The sequence below is a fragment of the Typopeltis vanoorti genome, chromosome 24 (assembly GCF_054136105.1).
Source record: "Typopeltis vanoorti isolate ZY-2024b chromosome 24, IOZ_Tvanoo_1.0, whole genome shotgun sequence".
NCBI lineage: Eukaryota > Metazoa > Arthropoda > Arachnida > Uropygi > Thelyphonidae > Typopeltis > Typopeltis vanoorti.
In genome coordinates, this window is record NC_143572.1 from 19,282,895 (window position 1) to 19,309,624 (window position 26,730).

The 26,730-nt window shown below is 33.7% G+C and overlaps 1 protein-coding gene across 1 annotated transcript in view; it reads right to left on the reverse strand.

Moving 5' to 3' along the window:
- Positions 1 to 26,730, reverse strand: part of LOC150092972 (E3 ubiquitin-protein ligase arih1-like) — a 222,666-nt gene that overhangs the window by 153,260 nt on the left and 42,676 nt on the right. The window contains exons 3-4 of the mRNA XM_090414057.1: positions 20,588 to 20,678; positions 10,037 to 10,105 (exon numbers count right to left, since the gene is read on the reverse strand). Of these exons, the coding sequence (XP_090270183.1) occupies positions 10,037 to 10,105; positions 20,588 to 20,678 (160 nt within the window). The remainder of the gene's footprint in view (positions 1 to 10,036; positions 10,106 to 20,587; positions 20,679 to 26,730) is intronic.

Genomic DNA, 26,730 nt, shown 5'->3' on the forward strand with positions numbered 1-26,730 from the left:
GGCAGCTGTGGAACTAGGATAATAAAAATATCGTCACAATACCTGAGCTAAACTTTGGGTTTTAAAGTAAAGGAATCTAGAGCACACTGTTCAAAGGCTTCCATATAAAAGTTGACAATAGGGAGAGACAGTGATGAGCCCATGGCTATACTTTCTTTTTGTAAGTAAAAGAGGTATTTTGCCATGCAAAATAACCAAAATGTGGTACATGGGCAAAGAGGGCTTTTTGGGAAAGGGGTAGGAGTTGTCCTTGAAAGAAGAATTATGGAACAACAGATTTCAAATTCAGAGACTTATTACAAATAGAAAAATGATCTGTTTCTCCACACCTAGCATACATTACATGGAATCCTTCGAAAAAATGGCCATTGAAAAATGCCACACAAAGCCCAAAATATGGTTCAGGTATGTGGATATTTTCCTTGACTGGCCAGGTTCCAAAGAAAAACACCTTATAGTTTTACAAACTTCCTGAATAGCATAAATCACTATATATGTTTTAGAGTGAAAGTTGAACAAAAGAGGACACTTTCTTTGTCTAGATGTTTTAATCTTGGTAGCTGCTGAAAACAGATTATCTTTCATGGTATATAGAAAAAACCCAATACTGAAAAATATTTACATGCTACTTTCCACCATCCTACCCAGAAGTGAGGTGTCAAAGACAGAACATACACTATATCAAGTAACAACAACAAAGGAGAACAAGAAATAGATGATCTCATGGAAGAACTCCTGAAAAATGGCTATAATTTTAAAGCTACAAATAACATTTTACAAACCATCAAATGTTATACAAGAAAACAAACTACAAAGGTGCAGTTTCTTTACCTTGTATAAGAAATGTTTCAGATAATAAGAAATGTTTCAGATAAAATTGCTAACATGTTACAGCAGCACAACTTAAAAGTTGCCTTCACACCAATGATGAAAGTCACCATGATACTGAGGTCAACAAAACAACCTTTTTCACCACCTAAGAGACCAGGTGTATATAAAATTTTCTGCCCTAGAGAACCTGTTATGTCAGATAGATGGAACATACAAGCAAAATTTGTTTGAAAGAACATATTAAAGATGCACAGGAAAAAGACAAGTGCACAAATCTGGCCAAGCTTTTCATAATGAAAAGTGATCTTGTGAGTTGCCAATGAAAAGCATCAGGTACTGGCAACTCACAAGAATGCCACATGTCAAATTTAATAGCTATGTTCACAAATTCACAGAAACTGCTGAAATTGATGTGCTTTCCAACACAATGCAATAAAAATCAAGTTTGAACCAGGTTTTATTTTAAACCAACTATGATTAGCATACATAAGAGATTAAAGAAGCTGAGAACGAGATTATGATAAACATTACACCATACAGCTCAACAATAAGCCATGTTTGAAATCTCAGCAAATGTGCACCATCAATTTAATGACTATTGTATATCTAGTAGTTTGTTTTGGGATTGTCTATTATAAGTTTTATTTCATATTAAAATATTTTATTCCTGATGTATGCCATAGAACAAGGTTTCTCAAACTTATGTTCCGCAGAACACTAGAGTTCTGCGGAAGGTGAATAAGTGTTCCGCGAGAAGTTCTGGAATTTGTCATTTTAGGTTTCTAAGCATTTTTCATGAATAAATATTTTATAGTAAAAATATTCCGAGGAGAATAATATTCGTGAATATGTCGAAAAGCTCAGACCCAGAACGCCTAATAACATCTATGTATCGTTAATTTTCACACATCGAAACCTTTCAACATTTGGGAAAGGGAATACCGCTGTTTATGACGGGTCATAAAAATTGCCTGCAAGCGGATTATAACAATGGTGGCACATCCTCTGTTCTGAAAACTGAAGGAAATGACCAAGCAGCATATTTTTTAAACATGGAAATATTCATGAAATATCGTTAATTTTCACACATCGAAATCTTTCAACAATCGGGAAAGAGAATACCGCCGTTTATGACCGATCATAAAAATTGCCTGTAAGCCGATTATAACAATGGGCGGCGTGTTCACAAAACTGAACGAAATAACATCTGTGTTGCAAATGTCAGTGACCAATCAGCAAGGAAGCATAAAGAACATTTTTCCACGAAATTGAAGATCAAGGTAGTCTGTATCTGGTTCTCAGATCTAGTAATACTGAATACTTTCTTCACAAGTTCGTATTGTAGGGTGAAAGTGCTTGTTCTGAAACCGGAGTACCGTGATTTTTTTAAAAGTAATACGAATAGAGATTTAAATTCTAATATGAATAAGAGACAAGGCACTTTATTTAATTTTGGTATTAAGAAATCTCTTATTGAAGGTGTTTGTGACAGTCTACAAAGATCTCCAGGACAAAAGGAGGGGGAAACTACCAGCACATAGGAGAAAGAGTCTGCATCCACTCGTAAGTACTTGTAATATTATAATTATATTTGGTGATCAGAATAGCGTATGTCAATGAAAATCAGCACAAATTAATTTAATTTAATTGATGCTTTAATTAAATTAATTAAAACATCAATTAAATTAAAATTTAATTGATGTTTTAATTATTAATTAGTAATAAAAATCGGCTACATTACCAATTAATTATTAATTAATACATTACAAAATAACCAAGGTGTTCCGTGAAAATTTCAGGATTTGTGAAGTGTTCCGTCATAGAAAAAGTTTGAGAAACCCTGCCATAAGCATGCAAAAGTCACTGAATAAACAATTTTTACTTAATGTTTTCTCCTTGTGGTTCCTACTGGAAATACCATATTTGTATTTTTTATATTTCAGCATTCCTGGTTAAATGCCATCTCCCCTTAACTTTTTACCTTTCAGATTTCAAACAGATGTTTTCTATTTTCAATACTGAAATTATAACAGTATTTCTCCTAGTTATTTTCTATCACTGTTGCAAGCTACTTCAATTAATAATTTTCTAAGCAATGACTTTAGATAACTAAAATATAATCCATATCTTCAGTTTTTATGACTTAATCATCTTCAATACCTTCTGTGGTGCCCTTTCCTCCATTCCACTTCACATGATTTTGTTCAATTACTTTTCACATAAGTTAGTTTTATATATATTTACTTTATATTCTTTAAGGACAAATACTAATTTACTGTTCAGGAACTGTTGATACAATTTCTTCTTTTGCTTGATTACCTTTAAACTTCTTGAATCCACCAGACTTTCTTATTTTTCTATCTTTGAAGACAGCATGACATGCTTCTTTGGCTAAATCTATCAATGTTTTTTCATATTTTGCCATTCTATCTCTTAAGGTTTTATTTTTGTTTATGAACTCTCTTTTTCTTAATAAACTAATATTTGTATATTTAAACCTATAGTTTGCATCTGAAAGCTGTTCAAATTTCATTCGTTGGAAAATTTTCTTGCAAATTTTTGTTTTAATGTAATGTTCATTTTTAACCTGCTGAGATCTAGATAGTGATCTTCACTTTTTTTAAACTTCCTAACTTACATTCAAGACTAGTGTAAGGATATTAATGTCAACCAAAATGTAATCGCAAGTTTTCATGTTTCTTGTGTATTTTCTCCATGTGAAATTACACACGACTTTACGATGGAGGCTTTAATATTAAATGCTCCACATCATGAACAAAAATTTAGCAAGTATTTACCATTATTATTAGTCATGTTTTTTCCACCAAATTGTCCTAAAATTTCTGTAGTCATTTGTGATTCTGCTATTTGAATCTTCAACTAGAATCAGTTTATCTTTTATCTTTATGTGAGCTGTCACTCTAATGATACCATAGAATTTCTCTACTCTTTCATTAATGATACCTTCAGTGACTAAACGTTTAATAGGGACATGCACATTAGACATAGTACGATGTTTTAAATAGCAGCTTGATTCACACATGTAAGAAAAAACTAAATAGAATTATTTATTACTCCTAAATATTTCAGTCAATATGTCATGAGCTTCATTCAAGGAGAAGGAAGAACTGATAGCATTTAAATTCTGAATACAAGGATGAGTCGTACAGCATGCGTATAGAATCATGTGTCTCAGTTGCAGTTGTGTTAGAGTTCAGAGAGTAAGTACAGATGTATTATTAATTAATTTAAAAAATTATAAACAATTTAACAGCAATTAATTTCCAAAACTTACTTTCCAAAAGCATACAGTCTATTCAATTAAGATTACAATAGGGTTTCACACGATTCAAAAAATATACCATCAAATTTGAATCATATCAAGATGCTACACTGTAGTGTAGCATCTTGATATGATTCCAGTGAACCCTACATAGCACGAGAAGCAAAGCCTGAACCTTCAGATTCCAAAAATCTTATTCAATCTTGATGCTCTTGAATTGCAATAGTAGCAAAATGGCCAGTCTGTCCAAAGTAGTAAAGATGACAAGAACAAGATATTTGTTCAACACCTGGCAAAGATAGAGATGATAATGTATCATCGATAGGCAGTAAAAAAGATGACAACTTCTGGGCTGGTTTAAAGGTGGTATACAAATTATATCTACAAAGGGTCCTTGATATTTGTTCAGATGCTCTTTAAGGTAGGTATACTGATCCTTTTAACATCTGATTGCAATCTGGAAGAGGGGTGATAATTATCAAATATTTTCTGTATCAAGGTGTATCTTGATACAGAAAGTAAATTATTAAGTAAATTATTTAATTCTTCTAATAGAAGAGACTCAGAAGAAGAAACTGTGTGTGTGCTCGACGTACAAGGCTTTTGATAATGCCTATTTTTTTTTTGTGAGGGATGATGATGATGTGAAGATGCATGGATATATCTGATTATAAAGGATAACTTTCCATAAACAGAAAAGTCAATATTACCAGAAGAGTTACAATGTATTAAAGTATCTAAAAAGAGGAGACTGTTGTTAGATTCACATTCAATGGTGAACTTGATACAAGCATTTAAGGAGGTAATTTTACCCAAAAATGGAAGTAGTTCTATTTCAGAGTAAGACCATATTATAAATATGTAATGCAAGTTCAAGGGAAAATGGTGTTAGAAATCTGATCCTCTAAATACTCCATAAAAATAATCAGCCAAAACAATATAGGACTACCCATCACAGAATCCTTGGTCTGCTGAAATAATTTATTATGCCAAGTAAAACAACTGGCATTGATAGTAAACTTGAATAATTTGACAATGTCATCAGGGAAATCTACTTGTAAAAGCTGCAGAGTTTCTTGATGTGATATATTTGTAAACAGCAAAACTGCATCAAAGGAAACCATCATTTCAGACTCTTGAAGGAGAAGATCTTGGATGTTTTTCTTTCAAGTGAAAACTATTTTTCATATAAGAGGTGGTTTTCCCAATAAAATTTTGTAGAAGTCTTGAAAGATATTTTGCCAAATAATAAGTAGGAGATCCTATGCAATCAACTATAGGATGTAACGGGTAACAGATTTGTGTGCTTTAGGAAGGCCATAAATACATGAGAAAAAGCATGATGGATCTGCAACTTTTCAACAGTATTAGCATCATCTAAGAAATATGTTTGATCTAACAATTTATTCACATTGTTTAGATGACTTTGGGTAGCATCTCTGTCAATAATATTATAAGTAGATCTATCCCAGAGTAAAACATCAAGTTTGTGATTATAACCACTAGTATCAACGAGTACCGTTGCATTTACTCTGTCAGACTTTGCTATTACAATGGTATAATATTGGCATAAAAATCAGAGCTTGTAATTCAGATAAAGAAATATTCGAAGGAGGAGAAGGTTTAGCTATATACAAAATCTGTGCAATCTCAAGCCTTAGTTCATTAATATTGCATCTGTATGTAATATTAGAATCAAGATTATATAAGATTTTTTGGAATCTGAAGGTTCAGGCCTTGCTTCTTGTGCAATACCATACCATACCAAGATGCTACACTACAGTAGGTTCAAATGTGATAGTGTATTTATTCAATTGTGTGAAGCCCTACACCACCATCCTAATCTTATTCAGACAGACTGTATGCCTATCTCTAAATTTTGGGAAGTGATTGCTGTTAATTGTTTATAATTTTAATTATGCATCTGTACCTACAATAGCTGCGATCGAGACATGTGATACTATATGCATGCTGTATGGCTTCTTATTCTTTTCTTATTCTTATTCTTTTATTCAGAATTTAAGTTTTGTTACCAGTTCTTCTGCCTTCTCTCTGAATAAAGCTTGTGACATATTTAGTGACATATATAGGAGTAATAAATAATTATATTTATTTAAATTAAGGGGATATTAAATCCCACATTATTTCAAAGCTGAATAAGGAACTCCAAGATAGAAGATATAATATCCCCTTAATTTAAATAATTTTTACGTCACCGAATTGAAGCCTTTTGGCTCTTTATTTTAAATAATTATATTTAGTTTTCTTTTACATGTGTGAAGTCGTTATTTAAAACATTATACTATTATACTTTTAGTGAAACCATAGATACAAATAATTTACATTTTGTAATTTTTTTATTTTGAAATTTGCTAACAAAAAACTATCTTCATGTGTTGCTGATTAAATCTATAGAAAGATGGCAGAAGTTGATATGTCACTTTTTTTAAACTGAATTTTCTGTGGGTTCTTGTTGCTCTCAAGAAGATTCACAAGATGTCAATACTAGGTCTGTCAGCACTCAATATTCATGGAAGTAAAAGTGGTATGGAAGTAAAAGATATGTTAAGGTTGTTGATGTATGACAATAACAGAACGTGATATGTCAATACTCAGTCAAAGTCAGTGAAATGAAGCAGAATGATTTCCTTACTTCTCAGTGATGTGATGGTGAAATGAAATCTCGATGATGGAGGAGAGAAAGTGCAATGACTCAACATTAAATGGCTACAGTACACTTCAGCTTTAGACAAAATCAGCACTCAATATTCATGGAAGTAAAAGTGGTATGGAAATATAAGATATGTTAAGGTTGTTGATGTATGACGATAGCAGAACGTGATATGTCAATACTCAGTTCAAAGTCAGTGAAATGAAGCAGAATGATTTCCTTACTTTTTCCCAACTTCTCAGTGATGTGATGGTGAAATGAAATCTCAATGATGGAGGAGAGAAAGTGCAATGACTCAATATTAAATGGCTATGGTACACTTCAGCTTTAGACAAAATCTACTTCAAGTACAGTGTAGATACTGAAACTCTTTAGAACACTGGATCTAAAGAGAAGAAGGAAAGGGAGACCTACTGGAACAAAATGTGTCACTCTCTTATAAACACCCTTGGGAATTAATCCTCTTAAGAAATGAGATCCCTTATCAGTCTTGAGCCTACTAGGTGCAGATTGTCATGTTTCTACAAGACTTTACCAACAAGCAGGCATGCAAGGGAATATGATGAACTGGAGGAATGTTTGGAAATGGATTGTGATGAATAAAGATCGCGTATTTTTTTAATTTCCTGATTTCTTTTCATGTTCCTGTATTTTCTTTTGATTGTATGAGCAAGCTGATAATATTCTATATAGGACAAAAAATGTTTTTGTCACATCTTATACTGTATAAGTACTAACTTCAACATCAGTGTAAATTGAAAAGTTAATTGCATGTTGATGACTATGAATTTCTTCTCTTTTTTTTTTTTATACCTCTCCTTATATGAGCAAAGTGGATGAGGTTGTAATATATGCCATTTATGATATACAGGTAACCCTCATATAATGCGATACTTATACAACGCAGTCTACAAATTGTAGTAACCCTTGTTCAACGCAGTACTTATACAATGCGGTTTCGATAAAAACACAGTCTACAAATAGTAGTAACCCTTTATCTTTTCATATATTTTTCACCGCACAACTTAAAAATCAAAGTTTATCTTTGTTAAATTTGCGTCTGCCCGTATCATGCATCTAGTTGTAAGTAGCGAATTTATATTAGGGGAATAGCCTTTAGCACACATGTTCGTCAATTGTTTACCGTATAAAGTGTTTATTGTTGAAAGTTGTCTTCGTTTTCTGCCAGGAAAACCCACTAAAAATCATAAGTGTGTGTTAATCTCAAGCTGGGCATTTTATTTTCTGGTGAGTTACATACAATATGTAATGCTTTTTTTATGTAAAAATTTTATTTTTATAGTAATGGCCACTTAGAGAGCTTTTGTGATATGGTTGAAAACGAAATTAATGAATTAATTGATGGGGAAAGAGATTTAAATGAGGAACTGGCACAATTAATAGATGAAGTCGAACCAAATGGCGGGGAAAGTTATGCCAAAGATTCTGATTGTGATGAATCTGTTAAAGAATTCAGTTTAAAGAAATTGGCAGAAGGATTGGACTTAGCAAGAGAGTTAGGACGTTATTTTACAAATAATGATCCCTCAATGGAGCGCTCCAGAAAATTCAAGAGACAATTGGATATTTGTTTAGCTCCATATTATGAACTTAATAAAAAAAATTGCAGCATAGTGATAAGCAAGGTCTTATTACTGATTTCTTGATAACTAAACCAGCTGAAGTATGCAATGAGAATTATACAAATGATGTCCAAGAGATTTCAAGTGATGATGACGACATCTAGCCACTCGTAAATAAAGAACATCTACGAAATATTCGTTTTGAAGACAGTGATGACGATTAAAATATGCCCTTTATTTTATTTTGCCTAAAACATTTATTTATTACGGGCAATTAAGTTTACGTACAATTTGTATTTTTTATAAGTTTATACTATGTATTTCGTTTCATAGTTTATATGTTTTCTTAACTTACATGAATTACCTGATTTAAATAAAAATATTTTTGTTGGATGCGTCATTGTTGTTTATATAATTAAAAAAACGATTTCGGAACATAACCCTACTTTTTCTATGTGATCTGAATCTACCATAACGCGATTTATATAACACAGCATTTCTGTGGAACCTAACATCCGCGTTGTACGAGGGTTACCTGTATTCTTTTTCAAATTTTTATTCTGCATAACAAGTTTTGATATCTGTGTAAACTGAGAAAATTTATTTACGATAGAAGCAAGCAAAAACTGTGTCTTCCAAAAACTGTGATCTGTGAGAAAATTTGAAAATATTCTGCTTTTATTACTTTTATGCCAATGAAATCAAGGTTCAAAGAAGAAGAAGAAAAAAACTGTTCTAATTAATAATTTTCAAACAAAACTTGCATTTTTATAAGCCCTAGAACATTCATAATGCTCTCCTATAAATCAGAAAAAAGTTTTACTACAGAACTAATATACTTATCATTTAGAAGACTCGAGACAAAATGCATTCTATCACAAAGTTTTTCACATGCTGAATATAAGGAATTACCAAAGAATATTATAGAGGTTCGTTGATGATGAACACTGTTATGTTATAGTCCTTGCTCAGCCTCACAAGGCTGTTTTGACTATAATATGACACATATTCACATCTACCATGCAGAACTGTAGCACTCAGTGAAAATCACTAGTTTTATGACATCTATTACAGAGTCTATAATTATAAATTCAGCATACCAAACAGAACAGCAAATTGGATATTGACAAAAGATGTATAATTACAGACAACTAGATGAGTCACTGCTGAGTCTCTTGGAAGCATTGGCAGAAACTTGAAAACTGAGCTTATGAATCCCATCTGGAATGGAAAGAATCTTTAAGGAGATTTTCTGCTTAAGGTGAGTTTGCCAGTCCATATGGAGGCAGCAGAGTTTTCTTGGGAACTCTGGTTTTTCATTCTGCAAAACAGGTAAACTGGCCAGAAGAACACATGCAATTTATATACTAAATATATACAGGCAAAAAGACTAATCATCTTATAGTATTCAAGTTATGGTTTGAGAAGCTACAGATCTCTGGAAGGAGTCATGAAAGATAAGCTTACAGGTTTATAAAGTACAAATGATGACAATGAAGGGTGATTTGAAGTATAATGCAGAATATGGGATGCCACTTATGCTATTCATAGTAAATTCTACATAAATGTAGAAGTGCATAAATAATACGCTTGCATGTAATTTATGAATTTATGAAAGAAAAAAAAGAAAATTAAGCAAGAACTTCTGCATCTTAAAAACAGACTCACAGTGTATGGAAGCTCCCTGAGACAAATTTCACATTCTTCTAATCCTGGTGCTCCAGATCGAGAAGTATTCTATAGAAAGGGGAGAAAAATTTTTTTTAATATAATAACAAGGCAAATATGTGTTCCTATTTTGCAGAACTTAGCAACAATTACTTACAACCAAAAAAAAAAAAAAAAAGTTTGTTATGATGAATACTAAAATACTATACTGCATGAATATCTACAATGCATTAACTAGAAATACCAACCCATTCTGTTTGGCACTCTGAAAATTATATACACATATCTTTAAAGTATAAGAACTCAATAGATGGATACAATATTATGGAATTCAGTTTTATAAAGTTTATATTACTTTAATATGAAGAATCCTTTTGCAATTTATAACCATTCAGAATAATTTTTACCAGAGTTCCCAAAAATCTAAAGAAAATAATTTAACGAATCAGCCCAAGTTCTGCACAAATATAAAATAGCTACCAGATTTAAATCAATTACCAAAACAATTTCTTAATGATAAAATTATAAAATAACAGAATGACACTTATGTTAGGAAAAAATTATTTAATATTTGTAGAATTTTCAGCTAGGTTTTCCTAGCCATTGGCAATACAGTTGAAAAGAGGTAGACACCGTAAGAATAACACTTAAATTGCAAGCATATCAACTGCAGGAAGCTAATTCCATCCACAACTATTACAATTCAAAGAAATTTAAATAATTACAATTTTATGAAACACAGGAATTAGGAGTGTTACTTTGAATGAGTTCCCAAAATTGGGAAAGTTTAAGGCAATCTTTTTGTTGAGGTTGGGACTGTGAATGTGGGCTTCACACCTTTTTTTATATAATCTTTCAAGAAGAAAATAACTTGTGTGTAAGACTTTAGTTTTATTACAATGAATTCTATGCCTAGTGGATAAAAGTGTGGCTGGCCAACTGAGATTAAGTATATAGACAAAGATGATCAACAAATATATAGACAAAGACAAAGCTGAGTTGAATGATTCATCTGCTCATAATAACAAAGCCACATGAACAAGGGATCCTCTAAACTCCAGGATAAGAAAGATATTTGTGTTTTGGAGAGGTTAGGAAGGAACTTAGTTTTTGAACTGAACGGAAAGAAACTTCTAGGTCAATGAGGCAAAGAAATCTCGCTATTTTTTCCGACAGCCCCTTTAACATATGAAATTGAAATTCTAGCAACTTCTTGGATTAGGATGAAGGTTATAATTATTAATTATTTTATGATTAATTTTTGTATTATAATTATTAGTGATGAAAGTAGCTCTGATTAATGATAGTTTCTTATTTAAAGGAGAATCAGGAGAACATCTTAAGTGCATGTTGAACTAGTTTTAATCACACCATATTTTTGACAGGGGTGATGACATGAAGCAGCATTAATATATTTACCAGTAATATACTGAGAACCACAGACTAACATTAGGTTGATGCAAAATGAGAACATCCAGAAAACAATGGATGTTATCTTCTATTTCAAGTGCAAATTTAAGTCTTGGGTTTGCAGAATTAATTTTCATAAGAGAGTGCCATGTCTACCCATCAAAAACAAGGCCACTAGTAGACCAGAGAAAGATTGTAAGTGATGAATCACAGTTCTTAGTATTTCAAGCAGATGCAAGAACAATGTGATGTGGTCACAATGCATAATGGTGAAGTGATGATTTAGGACCTCTAAAACTCTTTAGTTCCTTGATATCAGTAAAACAAGGGCTGAATGTTGTGGCCTACCTGAATATCACTGCCAACCAAGTAGACAGCAACATTGAGTGATGGAAACTTCCAACAACAGGAACATATAGTCCAGGCAATTATAATATATACTGACTACCTTGTCTAGAGAGAATCCAAAGGATCTTAATCATTTCTGCAATGGTGAGGAATGAGATGTATGTGGCAGGAACCTAGTGCATAATATCTTATGGAATTGCAGGAATTCATTGCATTTAAAAAAAAATTTTTTTTTTTAATGTCAACCCCCATACACAAGAGTTGAACTAAAAAACTGATGCAAGAGATCTGCCTTATCTTTAAGAGATGTTACCATTGGGATGTAAAAGAGATAACAATGTGGAAGGACAGACGTTGCATCCTACTGCATTGAGTGCCATTTGAACAGGAGACAAACTCGGTATATTTGGCCCTTACAAAGTAGATTTAATTTTTTTTTTTCATCTGTTATGAGCTGCAGTATAAACTGAGTGAGAGTATGAAGTTTTAGACTTCAGCTGCTGGATATGCTGAATTTTTGGCTTGAACTGCTTTAGACAGTGCCTCACAGTTTGGATAAGGGTCAAGTATTTTGAGTCGAGTGGAAGATAAAAGCACTTAACCAGGCAAGAATATTTTCTATTAGATCAGAGCAGGTGCTAGAATCAGAAAATGGAAGCAGTCACTGGACATGGAAACGAAGGCATAGAAATCCCAAAGCTCATCCCATATGGCACTATTGTAATGCCATAGGATGCAAGGATGAGAATGACTGGGAGAAGGATGAACTGCAAAAAATGAAACAGACATCAATAGTATATCTGGAGGAAGAGCTAGTTAAATCATTACTGATAGCAAACAGTTAGCTTCTCTTCCAACTTTGTCTGTAAAGTTGGAAAAGAGAAGGTAGCCTGAATTGTGGACATTGAAACCCTAGAAAGATTATTCTCACTATTGGAGTAATTAGATATGCAATCAACTTTTAGAGATAAATGGTTAAATAGGGTAATAAAATCATCAGCATTAGGAGAATGGTAGAAAACCCAAATGAAGGCAACAAAGCCAACTAAAGAAACCTTGAGCCCAAGCAGATCATGTAAAGGGAATTCACAGCCTGATGACCTTTCACATGGGATATCCTATCCGTCTTACAAAAGGCCTCAGAGCATGTAGTGAGGAAAGTTGAGATGAGATGCCGTTGCAGAGGATGCTAGTTATGGTTCAGTAATATACATCAGTTTTGGATGTCTATAAGTAGTGGTGCGCATCACTGATATTAGTATTGAGACCTAAGATGTTGGTGAAGTCAATCTGGAAGATTTTGTATTATGAAACTGTGATATTTTGCTGGATGTTTTTTTGGAACATTTTTGATCACAGTCACTAGAAGAGTACCCAAACATCAATCTAAGTGTGGCCTCTAACAGTGTCCTGCTGCAAGCCGTTATATTCTGACTCCAGGCACAACCTGGCAAAGGTAGCAGCAGCAGGAATATTCACCAGTTGATCAGAAAGCCTCAAAAAAGTTACCGACAGGTTCATTCCCATATACTATCTGGCATCCAGCCTGCAGAAACTGCTTTATTGCTGTACCCTGAAATAAGGAAGACACTGAATTCCTATTGAATTCCACCTAATTCATGGAGAGCATGAATTAGGTGGCTCTCAACCACACTGTTAGTAGAAAGAAAGGAGGAATGGAACTAGAAACCCTACTCTATCTGTGGCGGCAATGCCCTGAGCTACTGAAGCTATTCTGAAAATTTATGATGGTACAACACTTCATAAAGTGGGTAATGTATCTTTAAGTAAAATGGTCAGGGTACAAAAGATGAACACTTATGAGAATAGAAGAATGCTTCATCACATTTAAACGTGCTTGAACTGGTAGATGAATTAAAGGATTAGACGATCTGAAATCCCTGATCGAAAGCTGAGAAGAAACTTTTCAAGCCACTTTATCCCCTCAGCAAACAGGATGATAGTCTTAAGATAATTAGATAATCTAGAAACCCAGCTCAAAAAACCAAACAATGAACTTTTACAATTCACTTCAAACCTCCAATAAGCAAGATGGTGTCTCAAATGAAATTCACTTATCACCTAAAGACATCTAATGCATCCATGCTCAAAGTGCGATTCAAACTGACTAATAGGCCTCCTGTTTATGAATGACTTGTTGAAGAGCAGATACATTAAACAGACCACCAGGCATCAGAAGCAAGTTAGTACATGAAAGTGAATGTGAAAATAGAGTGCAAAGGGAAAAATGTGATATTAATGAAATAAATGCAGCAATGGTGGAAGAAGAGGTTAGCAAGATAGACGTGATAAAAAAAAATGACATTGGTAGATGGAGTGCGAGTTCAACAATAAGTAGAAAAAGGACAATGTGAAAGAGCATGAGTGTGAGAAAGAACGAGGAATTTGGTGGCTCTAGGCAAGTATATACCTGCTCTTCAACCAGCAGATTTGAATCCCACTAGGGACAATAGGATATTTGTGAAAATTTTTAGGTGGTAGGCTGATTTTGTACCCCACTGTGTCAGCACAATCCTGATTACGGGGGGCCTGGAGTGACTTAAGATTCCCATTAAAAAAATATATGAAAGAGCAGAATGTGAGAAAAGAAACAGGATGATAAAACAATTACATGATTAATGGTTCACTTGACAAAATGATGTTTTCTGTGATCTAATATTAGAGATATGACAGACACTGTTAGAATAAAGGGAAAAGCATTTTGATTCATAGTATGTCAAAACTTTTGTGGGACAATAGTTTTGGTAGATATAAATTACTTGAAAAGTGATAAGTACAAAAACTTAAGTGTCCTTTTTAAACTCAATGCATTAATTCTTATCTATACAGCTAAAACAAAACCCAAATTCGTCTAACTTTATAATACTATTCTTGCATTCGGAGAAAAAAATCTCCCTAAAACTGCTTCCCATCATTCAAAAGAGGATAATTCGATTCACACCAATCACTCATACATGGATGTTTTATTTCTACCTTATACCTCTTAAGGATCAAAGCTGTATAACTGAGAGGAGACCTCCACATAGCCTTTAAAGGAATGCGGAGAACCAACCAGGGCTTCTGACCTAATGTCCAATCCTCACCTTCTTGTGATGCACCCTGTTGGGTATCTAATTGGATACTGAACGAGGATGGGCTGGCAACTTGGGATTTAGCCGACCAAATTGTATTCTTATTGGTTAAACCAAAATAAAAAATGATGGTACAACATGACAAAATTTCATGCCGGCTGGGGCGTCGCCCGGTTAAACAAGCCCCCCCCCCCGTTGTTTTCGCCAGGGAACCAGGGCAAACAGCGAAAAGTCAGCTACTGGAACAAAGCTGAAAACAAACACCAATTCAACATCATCAGAGTTAAAGATCGGTACTATCAACGTAAGAAGCCTGAATGGCAAAGAAATGGAGCTAGCTCAGGAATTAGATAAGTATCAGATCGACATAATAGGTGTGACTGAAACAAAAAAGACAAAAAGTTGTGAGATCTTTCTGAGCAATAAATACAAAATATTATATTCAGGCAATGACAATCAAGGAAAAGAAGGAGTAGCCATAGTATTCAACACAAAATATGAGGCTAATCTTCTTGAATGGCAGTCAGTCTCAAGTAGAGTAATGTGGGCAAATATGAGAATGGGGAACTGGACAATGAGATTTATTTGTGCCTATGGTCCCACAGAAGGTTCTACTAAGGTAGAAATGGAGGAATTTTTTGAGGCTTTAGAAAAAGCAACTGAAACAATGAAAAAGGAAAAGTTGGTCTTTGTTGGGATCTAAATAGCAGAGTAGGAAATGATTGTGAGACATACAAAAATATTTGGGGAAAATTTGGTGAAAAGAGCAAAACTAATAATAATGGCAAATATCTGTTGGATTTCTGCTCAGGACATGGACTGGTTATTACTAACACCATGTTCCAACATAAAAATGTGCACAAATTCACATGGAGAGAAGAGGCAAGGAATAAGAAAAGTCTCATTGACTATGTTATTGGTGATAGTGATGTTTTCTCCCTGGTGCAGGGCACCAGAGTGTACAGAGGATTTGAAATTGGAAGTGATCATTATTTAGTCTTGAGCAGGATAAAATTGAATTTCATATTGAAAAGAATAACAAGTAAGAAATTTTTAAAGCGAATAAAATTTGAGCAGCTCTCAGATGTGAACTGTGTACTAAAATACACAAAGATTATTGAAGAAAAAATGAAAGAGTTTGAGAACAGGAATCAAATCTTGGAGATTCAGTGGCAAACTCTGAAGAAAACATTGATTGATTCTGCCAGAGAGGCATGTGGTGAGATTGTCTGCAAGGATAAAAAAATCAGAACTCCCTGGTGGACACAGGAAGTTAAAGAGGTAGTGAAGGAAAAGAAGAAAGCATATCAAAAGTTCCTGTCAAATAAGTTAGCTTGTGCCCTTAGAGAATATAGAAACAAATGCAAGAATGCTAAACACTGTGTAAAACTAGCCAAACAAAAGTCATGGGAAGACTTTGGCAAGAATATAGAAAATAAATATCAAGAAGGTGACAAAATATTCTGGAGGTTGTTGAAAAAGCTTAGGAATGGAGGAAAGAGTGCTGTAAAAGCTAGAGATGATAAAGGTGACATGAAAACAGGAGAAAAAGATATCCTTGAAGTATGGAGTGATTACTTTGAAAAACTGCTAAATGAAACAAGCAGTGATGACAGCACAGTGGTAAAAAACACTGACCAGGCATGCAGTCAGGAATACATATCCATACTTGAAGTAGAAAAAGCCATCAAAGGCTTGAAATGTGGAAAGGCAGCAGGAGTAGATGATATTCGACCAGAAATGCTGAAGTATGGTGGTATAAGATTCTTACAGTGGCTGCACTGCATAGTTCAGAAAGTCTGGACAGAAGGACGAATTCCCGATGATTGGAGTAGAGCTCTCATAGTACCCATATATAAAAAGGGAAATAAAACTGAATATGAGAATTACAGAGGTATTTCCCTACTGAGCATTCCTGGCAAGATCTATGCAAGTATACAACTTGAGAAACGGTTGAGAAGAATTGTGGAAGAAAAGCTTGGTGAAGAACAGGCTGGATTCAGGCCAAATAGAGGCTGTCAGGATCAGATCTTCACTTTACGACAAATAGTCCAGAAAGCATGGGAATATAACAAAGATCTGTATTTAAGTTTTGTCGATCTGGAAAAGGCATATAACAAGGTGCCAAGAGAGAAGCTATTCAATACGCTGCAGTTATATGGTGTCAATGGGGCATTATATCAAGCAATACTTAAGTCTTTATTTGAGTTGTAAGTCAGCAGTTAGAATTGAAGGAAGTACGGGAAGATGGTTTAATGTTAAATCTGGTGTGAGACAACAATGTACATTATCCCCTCTGTTATTCATTATCTATATGGATCACATTATGAAGGAAAGTGGTATTAAACATGGTATCAAAATTGGAGATGTTAATGTCATCTCTTTGCTTTATGCGGATGATGTTATACTTCTAAATAAATCCGCTACAAGTCTGCAAGATTCTCTCACTAAATTGAATAGCTGTTGTAATAGATATGGTATGAAGGTCAGCAATAAAAAGACAAAGACAATGAAAATAGGCAGAGTCATTGAAAATGTCAACTGTATTGTGAATGGAGAACCTGTGGAACAAGTAAAACATTTCACCTACTTAGGCACGATTTTTACTGAAGATGGTAAATTAAATATAGAAATAGACAACAGAATCAACAAAGCTGGTATGGTGGGAAGTCAATTGAATAAATTCATATGGAATAAGAAAGAAACTAGTCGTAACACTAAATTAGCTGTATACAAGACAGTGTTCAAACCAGTTTTAATTTATGGATCTGACAGCTGGGTCAGAAGTAAAACACTTGACCAAAGACTAGAGACCCAGATATGAGAGTCCTGAGAAAGATTAGAGGTGTGAACAGATGGCATCAATGGCAATATCATATTAAAAATGAGGATATTAGGAAAGAACTTGACATTGTCAGCATCCAGGAATGCGTTAGCAGAGCTAATCTCAGGTGGTATGGTCACTTAAACAGAATGAGCGAAGAAAGATTAGCAAAACAAGTGTTCTTTGCCAGGTTGGCAGCAAAACGACCCAGAGGAAGACCAAGATATAGGTGGATTGATACGGTACAAAGTGTCTTAGACGACAGAAATAAAAGATCTGATAATGTTGGAGTCTTGACAAGTAACAGACTGATTTGGAGGAAAATTGTAGATAGGAAGTTAGTAATGATGTAAATTTTTTTTCATGTAGTACTATCATATCCTGTACACCCCTAGAGGGTACATGGCAGAAATTTGATGATGATGATGGAATTAATTAGCATTTTACATATAATGTAAAATGTTAACATATTACATAGTAATATGTTAACATTTTTTTATATGTTATATTAACATTTATATTTTATGTAATGTTTATGTTAACGACAATGTAACGAAATAAAATAAATTATAAATTAGACAATGTAATAAAATAAATTGTCAGTGCCCTTAACCATTTTGTTTAATTTGAGTTTCGGGTCTGGGTTAGTCCTAAGGGGGCGGAAAGAGGGGGGGGAAATAGTTCCACAGCATAAAGGAGGTTCCAAGATTGCTGTTGTGAATTACCGACCAATCAGCATATCAGGAATTGTTGTCAAGGTCTTGGAGATAATAGTCAAGACTAAAATACAGGATTGGATAGATGAAAATGGGATAATACTGTATGGGGGACAGCATGGTTTTGTGAAGGGTTGATCATGCCTCAGTAACTTGCTCACGTTTTATAACACCGTGACGGCTGAACTGGATAAGAGTAATGAGTTTACAGTGATTCTACTGGACCTTACTAAGGCCTTTGACAGGATACCACATAGAATTCTAATCAGTAAACTGCAGCATATGGGGATAGATATAGGTTTGGTGAGATGGATAGGAGGGTGGTTTATTCAGGAGTAGAGTCCAAAAGACGACTTGTGACCAGTGGTGTACCGCAGGGGTCTGTTCTTGGACTACTAACTTTTCAATTTGAAAATCAGTAATTTTTCAATTTGTTCATTAACGATATAGGAAAGGATCTGAGAGGAACTGTTCATTTGTTGGCTGATGATGCAAAGTTAGATAGAGCAACAGTGAGTGCACAGGATGTCAAAATTTTGCAGGATGAGTTGGATAATTTGGAGGACTGGGCTAAGGAGAATGGATATCAATTTAATGTGGCAAAATGTAAGGTTATGCATTTTGGGGTGAAAAGATTAGCAGCAGTATATCACATTGGTGGAACTGTACTCCAGGAGATTGACGAGACCAAGGATTTGGGAGTGTTGGTGGATAGGGAGTTGAAGTTTAGGGGGCACATCGCAAAAGTGGCTAAATCAGCTCATCAAATCAGTTGGTTGCTGAAAAATATACTTTAACAAGCAGAGACAAACAAGTTATTGTTCCTCTATATCGACCCCTGATAAGACCCCATCTCGACTACTGTGCCCAGATTTGGTCACCTAGATTTCTTCTTGATGGGGAGGAGGTGGAGAGGATCCAGCGACGAGTGACCAAGATGATAGCAGGTCTATGGAATGAACCTTATGAGAACAGGTTGAAGATTTGTGGGTTGCATAAATTGGTCGATAGGCAGAAAAGGGGGTGATATTCATTCAAATTACTGAAGGATTTCTATAAGATTAATTCAGAAGATATTTTTGAGAATAGGACTGGTGGTGGGAGGACTAGGGACCATACATGGAAGCTGGGCAAGAGTGTGGTTAGCAAGGGTATTAGATCTAGGTTTTTTACCTGGTGAGTGGTGAATGAGTTGAATAAGCTTCCAGAGTTTGTTGTGGGTGCCATGACTGTAAATGAGTTCAAGGCAAAGTATGATAGATATTGTGTGAATGTGGAATAGTTGTTCTTGACATGTGTTAGGGTCTCCCTCGAAGAGTCTATGGACTACTTGGAGTTGCCCGTAATAATCATCATAATAATTATAATAATAAATGAAATTGATGAATTTATAACATGTTAATTACACTATAATTGCAACCCAGTTAAGTAGTTTCCTTCTTATATTACTTCAACAGCATAATTCAAAGAATGAGTATGACCTGGTTAGAAAGAAAAGACCTGGGTTCAAATCCAGTTTAGCAAGTAAAAAAAATATATATATATAAGAACTTTTTAACTGAAGGTGAGTGGGCTAGCATTGGTTCTGCTTTTTACCATTCTTCGTCATCAGAAAACAGGTAAACTGGTCCAAAGTATATGCACATAATTAACAGGCAGAGTATACTATCTTATAGTCTTAGATGAGAGAGATAACTCCTAAACAACCATAAACAGTTCCAAAAAGACAATATATTGAAAATCAGTAACTTTTGAATATAATCATATCAAATACATGTAGTCTAGTAGAAAAGTAACTTCTTTTCTTATTTCAGAAGACATAAAAAAGTTAAAGAAGTTACCTGCATAAGAATTTAGATTAAAATAATATATATATATATATATTATTTTATTTATTTATTTTATTATATATTTTATATTATTTTATTTTATATTTATATTATATTATATTATTTTTATTATATTATATATAAAATATATAAATTTAAAATAAAAATTTAAAATATAAATATAAAAATATAATATATTATATATATTATATATAAATTATATTATATATAAAATATATAATATAATATAATATATTATATTATATATTTTATAGTGCATATATATATGCACTCTCAATTAAAGTGCTGTTGAAAAAAATAGTTTTACTTACCTTATAGTGTTTACTAGTAGGAGGAGGCTTTTTATATGGATTGACAATATGTGCTTCTTTAAAAAGGCGATCTTGATCACCATCATAATACCTAAAATTAAATTATTTTCTAAACATGAAAATGCTTTTCAAAAACATTTTCATGTTTGGAAAATATATTACCATAAAAAACGCAAATATGAAAATGACAATCTTTGATTCATGTGCATATTTCATCATCTGTATTGCAACCTTAACTTTAAAATGAATCTAACTATCTACTATTATCTACTGTAAACCATACCTTTCACCTTAAATTTAGATTTCATTTATAACTCCTTATCATTACTCCTCCACATTTATAATGTTACACAAATTTTGGCATTATGACTGAGAAATTTTATGTTTCAAAACTAATAAGGCCGGATCAAAAGAGATTCAAGAGAATCAGAACAGTATTTTTTTCTTTTAGCTCAAATGAAAAAAAAAAAGAAGAAAGAAATGATCTGAGATAATAAAAAGTTACATTTGTAATCACTTTCTTGTCAAGCAATATTTTTAAACAGGCAGTCTTGAACCTAGGAATAGTTTAACATTAAAAAATCATGTAATATGGTCCATTTGAAACCAAAACTGAAATGACTTGACAACTTTTAAGAGACTCCAAATCCCAACTTTCATTAAATTCCACCTAGTCAGTTATGTAAATATTAATATTGGTTGCCAAATTTTCAATGAAAATGTGCCAACTAAAATCAAAATAGAACAACATGACATCTTCTTGTCCTAAATCCCAAATTTTATTCAATTCCATCAGCTAAAGTAGAATTAATATAATTCTTGTCTCTTGTATACTTGAAAATGGTCTGAAAAACAAACTGGCATGTCTCAATTTTTTTTTATAAGGATTTCAAATACCAAATCTGAATATCACCAGTCCAGTCAGAATGCTGCAATAACTTGCATATTGCCATAAAAGTGACTCAGAGGTGTATTTTGAAAAATGCATCTAAAAATAGACAATGATATCCTTAAAGGTATCTTAATGGAAAGGTGGAAAATTATAATTTTCCCTACTAAAATGGCTCATAAGATTGTTTGAAAATGCAGCCAAAGCAAGTGATGCTATGAGACCAGTATATTGTCAGTTAGCTGTGTATGTTCTTCTGGCCAGTTTGCCTGATTTGGGGGATGGAAAACCGAAGTTTCCAAAAGAAACAAACCCTGCCACTTCCATATGAGACTAGCTAACTTTGCCTTCAGTTAAATTTATAGAGGTTTTTCACTTTCAAACCAAATGCACCATCATTACTGACTGAGCGAAAGACGCTCTTCACTGCTGAGATTTGAAAATTTCCACAATTTTCTGATTGTCTTATGCACAAGATAAAAAGAAATCTTTAGCAATGTTTACAAAAGGGAACTGCAATGTTGGCAGTTATATTGTATTTTGACTATTGTTTTTCATTTAACACCACCATATTTAGATTCTACAGAAATAAACAGACTTACCACAGACAGTTCTCTAAACAATGCAATTATATAAAATGGAACTGCATCCAAAGATGGGCTGATAGCACTATAATCCTCCATAAAGGACATCATGGTTTAAAGGTAGATCTCACGTTAGCAATCTGCTTACATTCTATAAAAAAAAGTGGCAACAGAACTGAATAAGGAAAATGGACATATTGTAAAATGCTTCTGGATTTTACGAATTTTCTGCATGACAGGATTCCACATGTGAAGTTGTTATACAAATTCAAAGGATGGGTATGCAAAACAGACTTGTGACATAGACAGGAGAGTGGCTGACTGACAAGTATCAGGAAGTGATGTCATACAGCTGCTGAGTCTCAGATAAGGAGTGCAACCAATGGTGTGCCACAGGGTTCTGCACTTGAACCTTTTATTGTTTAACTTGTATATCAACGATGTTAGGATTGGTCTAGAACAGTGTTTCCCAAAGTGTGTTACACATGCCCTTGGGAGTACACAAAAGGTTTTTAGGGTGTATATATTTGAAAAATTTGAATTACTTTTTTCTTTTTACTTTTATATTTTTGCCACTGTACTGTCACATGAAGTGCAAATCCATTCTTTAATTTTTTTCAATATCAAAATATCTAAAGGAAGTGTTAAACAAAATGTTTCTACACAAAACAACTGACCTACATCTAGTTGATAGCATGATCATGTTCCAACCACGTAGTTTAAACTCTCTGCATTAAAAGTTTAAATTCAAATAATTCAAACCATGAGACAACTCCCCTCTAAATTTCTGAATCATTCATATCTTAAATTGTAACCTCCTCAACTGTTTCACCATCCCTGTATGTATCTATTCAATTTTAATTGTGTTTATGTCACTGGTTATAACCACACAATAATACTCTCACGTTAATAACTCACAGCACAACTGTAAGTTATTAACAAATCTTGAAGTCTTTAACAAATCTTGAAGTTATTAACAAATCTTGAATAAAATTTATTAAAAATGTAACATTAATATCTCCATTTTGTATTTCGTAAATTCTTTAATACGGATTACTGGTAAGAAATTGGATGCTTAAAACACTCAGTAGAAAACAAGGAAAGGAAAATGATTGTGGCAACTGTATCAATAACAAAAAAAATGAAAAAAAAAATCCATAAATATGATTATCAAAAATTTTGGATTTTCATGAACTGGTAATGAAGAAGAGTCTAATACACTATGTATTATTTCTTATGAAACTCTGATAAATGAAAATATGAAACCATCCCACTAAAACGGCATTTTGAAACAAAACATAATACCAGGAAAAAGAAAATTCTGGAAAAAGGGAAAAAGAAAAGAATTTTTCAAAACTGGACTTAAAGATTTAAAACTTTCCCAAAAAATAATAATGGTGTGAAAGGGAGGTGAAGATAAGAAGACTGTCTATCCATCCATTTCATCTGACATCAAGAGATGATGTATGGCCACTCAGATGCTTGGTGGTGTGACACACCAGTTCTTGCCATATGGTCATGTTGTATACTTTTCTCTTCTCTTATGAAGGTTGTAGTAGCTTCATATCATGTGATGTTCTTAACAGCGAAATCTGGAGCAGCTGAAATGATCTAATGAAACATTAATAAAGCCTGTAGCCAAAATAATGGTGCAGGTGATGATTGGAGATAAGGCAAGCGAAATTATAGATCAGAGGTGGCCAACTAAATGTCCTTTTGGAGCCAAAATAATTCCAGTAAGACTTAGAAGAGCTGCAACCTTTGACCAATGAGATGTTTTGGGAGTAAGTGAGTGTGCGCATGGCAAAGTGGGTGTTAGGGATGCAGAAGTTATGCCTGCCCACCACAACATGTTAGTTACACTTCCAGCACTCATCTATCGGTATCGTTCAACATATTGTTGCAAGAGTCCATTGACAATGCTCATCATTGAACTCTTTTTCAAGTGCTGAGAAATGTCGCATAAAAAACAAATATGAAGAGGAACACAGAAGTTTTAGACCAGAGTGGGAAAAGGAGTTTCTTTTTTGTGAAACAACAAGGTAAACCAATGTGTGCCATATGCCAAATAACACTTGCGCAATTCAAAGCCAGCAATCTCAAGCATCATAGTAATTTCAGTAGAGAATTTCCTCTTGACTCTGATCTGAGGCAAATTAAACTTTCAACTTTGAAACAACTCAATGGTCAAAGTAAATTGATGTCCATGTTTACTAAAGAGGATGGTGTTACTACCAAGGCTGGTTTTATTTTATTAATATTGCACAGGCAAAACGTCCATACATGGAATGAGAATTTGTCAAGAAGAATATTGCACAAATAATTTCAGTTTTACTCAAACTGATTGAACAGCCACCAGTCTCCAGGCATACAATTAAAAGGAGAATATTTCCGTTATCAGCGCTGATATTGTAAATAACTTACACCATAACGTGAAAAACTGTGCTACATTTAGTCTCGCTTTGGATGAATCTACATATATTCAGGACAAACCACAACTAGTTACATTTGTCCACTTTGTATCTCATGACCTGGATGTCAAAGAAGAGCTATTGGAGTTGATAGCATTGAAAGATACATGTGGCTCTGACATCAAAGAAGCTCTCGATGTTGCACTTACAAAAGCTTCGGTATCACTAAAAAATCGTCAGCATTGCAACCAATGGTGCTCCTTGAGAATGATGAATCATATCCTGCTTTCCTACCTGTACATTGCATTATTCACAGGGATCATCGAGTTGCCAATTGTTTTAAATCTGAACACATAATGGAAGTAGTAGTTCTAAGAATAGTCAAGTTTATTCATTCAAGTGCTAAAACACATCAAAAATTCAAAAGCTTTTCTCGATGAGTTGAAGTGAGACGCGATTCCTTATGACGTATCGTGGTTTTGATTGGCAAGGTAGCTCTCAGTTAGTAATATATTAAACAATTTTTTTTTTGTTGTTGTTGTTGTTATTAGACCCAATCAAACAGTTTCTTAGAGAGAAGGAGAAATTTTTCCCTCATCTCGAAGACACTCAGTGGTTGTTAGACATGGCATTTTTCACCGATATTTTCCAGCATCTACAGATATTAAACGTTTCATATCAAGGGAAAGAAAAACTAATAACCAATCTTGCACAGACCGTGCTAAGCTTCCAAAGTAAACAGCAACATTTCCAGAGAGACTTGGAAAATAAAACTTTCAATCACTTCATTTGTCTGAAGAAAACACTGACAAATTTGACGGGAGTGGAATTAGAAATGGGATCTTATATGTTAGCAAATTTAATGATCTGGCCGAAGAACTGAGCAATCGATTTTGCAACCTTTGTGGACTTAAGTCAACATTTGCACTTTTGGAAAATCCTTTCCTCACGAACATGCTTGAGTGTGGTTGTCCTATTTCAAAACCAGTTGTGATGGATATTGCAGCTGCAGAACTGGAGCTTTAGGAACTTCAAGAGGATGAAGGGCTGAAGCTAATAAAGCAAAGTGGATGCTCCGTAATTGAGTTTTGGAATGATTGATACCGTAATTGATACCATTGATCCAGAAGCAAGTTCTGGATCAATGGTATCCAATACTTAAGCAATGTGCCAGAAAACTGATCTCCATTTTTGGGACCACATGCTCTTATGAAGCGCTATATTCGACTCTAATTTATTTAATCTAAATGTAGATCTGTTTTAAATGATGAACATTTGAACAAGCTTGTAAGAACTGCTTTGACTAATTACATACCTAATTTTAAGGAGCTTACTAAAAAAATGGACACAAGGAAGGCCTCTACTAGTAAATAAGTAACTAAAATGGTGTTTAGACTTTAAAATTATTCTAATTGTTCAAAGTAAACTTCATGTGTTTAATGTTTCGAATTAAACTTTTTTTAATGCAGTAATTTTTATTAACCCTGTTTCTCTCTCCCACCTCTCTTATTTTTTCCTGATAGAGCATGAAGAGCCGAGTTACGTGTAAATGTCAGCCGCATGCGGCTCACAAGCCATATTGTGGCCACCCCTGTTTTAGATCATATTCAACCTCTCAAATAACATTATTTCATTGTAGAATCACAGAAACAACTGGAAATATGAAGCACATATTACTGTCACATATCCAACAGAGCAGCTATTATGCACAGCATGCTGATGAATCCACTAATATAGAAAATTTTGCAAATCTTTTAGTGTTTGTTCAGGTATGAAATAAAGAAGTATACTGATCTTTTATTAAATAATAGTATTTTTTAAATAAAGGTTTCATACATGTAAAGAAAACTAGAATTTATTAAATATTATTATATATTTCACTTATGTAACATGTGCATCATTCAGAGAGAAAGCAGAAGAAGAAGTGGCTATGTTTAAAAGATGAACACAAGAATGGTCAGACAGTATGTGCATATTTCCATGTCTTGGTCACAGCTGTGTGAGTAGAAGAAAACATTGTTAAAATTCCAGGGAAACAGGTATAACTATACTTGTTTTTTGGAACAATGATCAGTTAAACGTATTATCAAAAGGTCCAGTTTTTGCATTAATGCCTCACAAATTACTTAGACTTCATGGTAGGCATAAAAAAAGTCATCAGTAACTTATGCACAGATGAATCTAAACCTCCTCCTCTGAATGTTTCAGAGGATGAGGTAATTCATTATATGAATTACAAGCTCTCTGTTCCTTATGCCA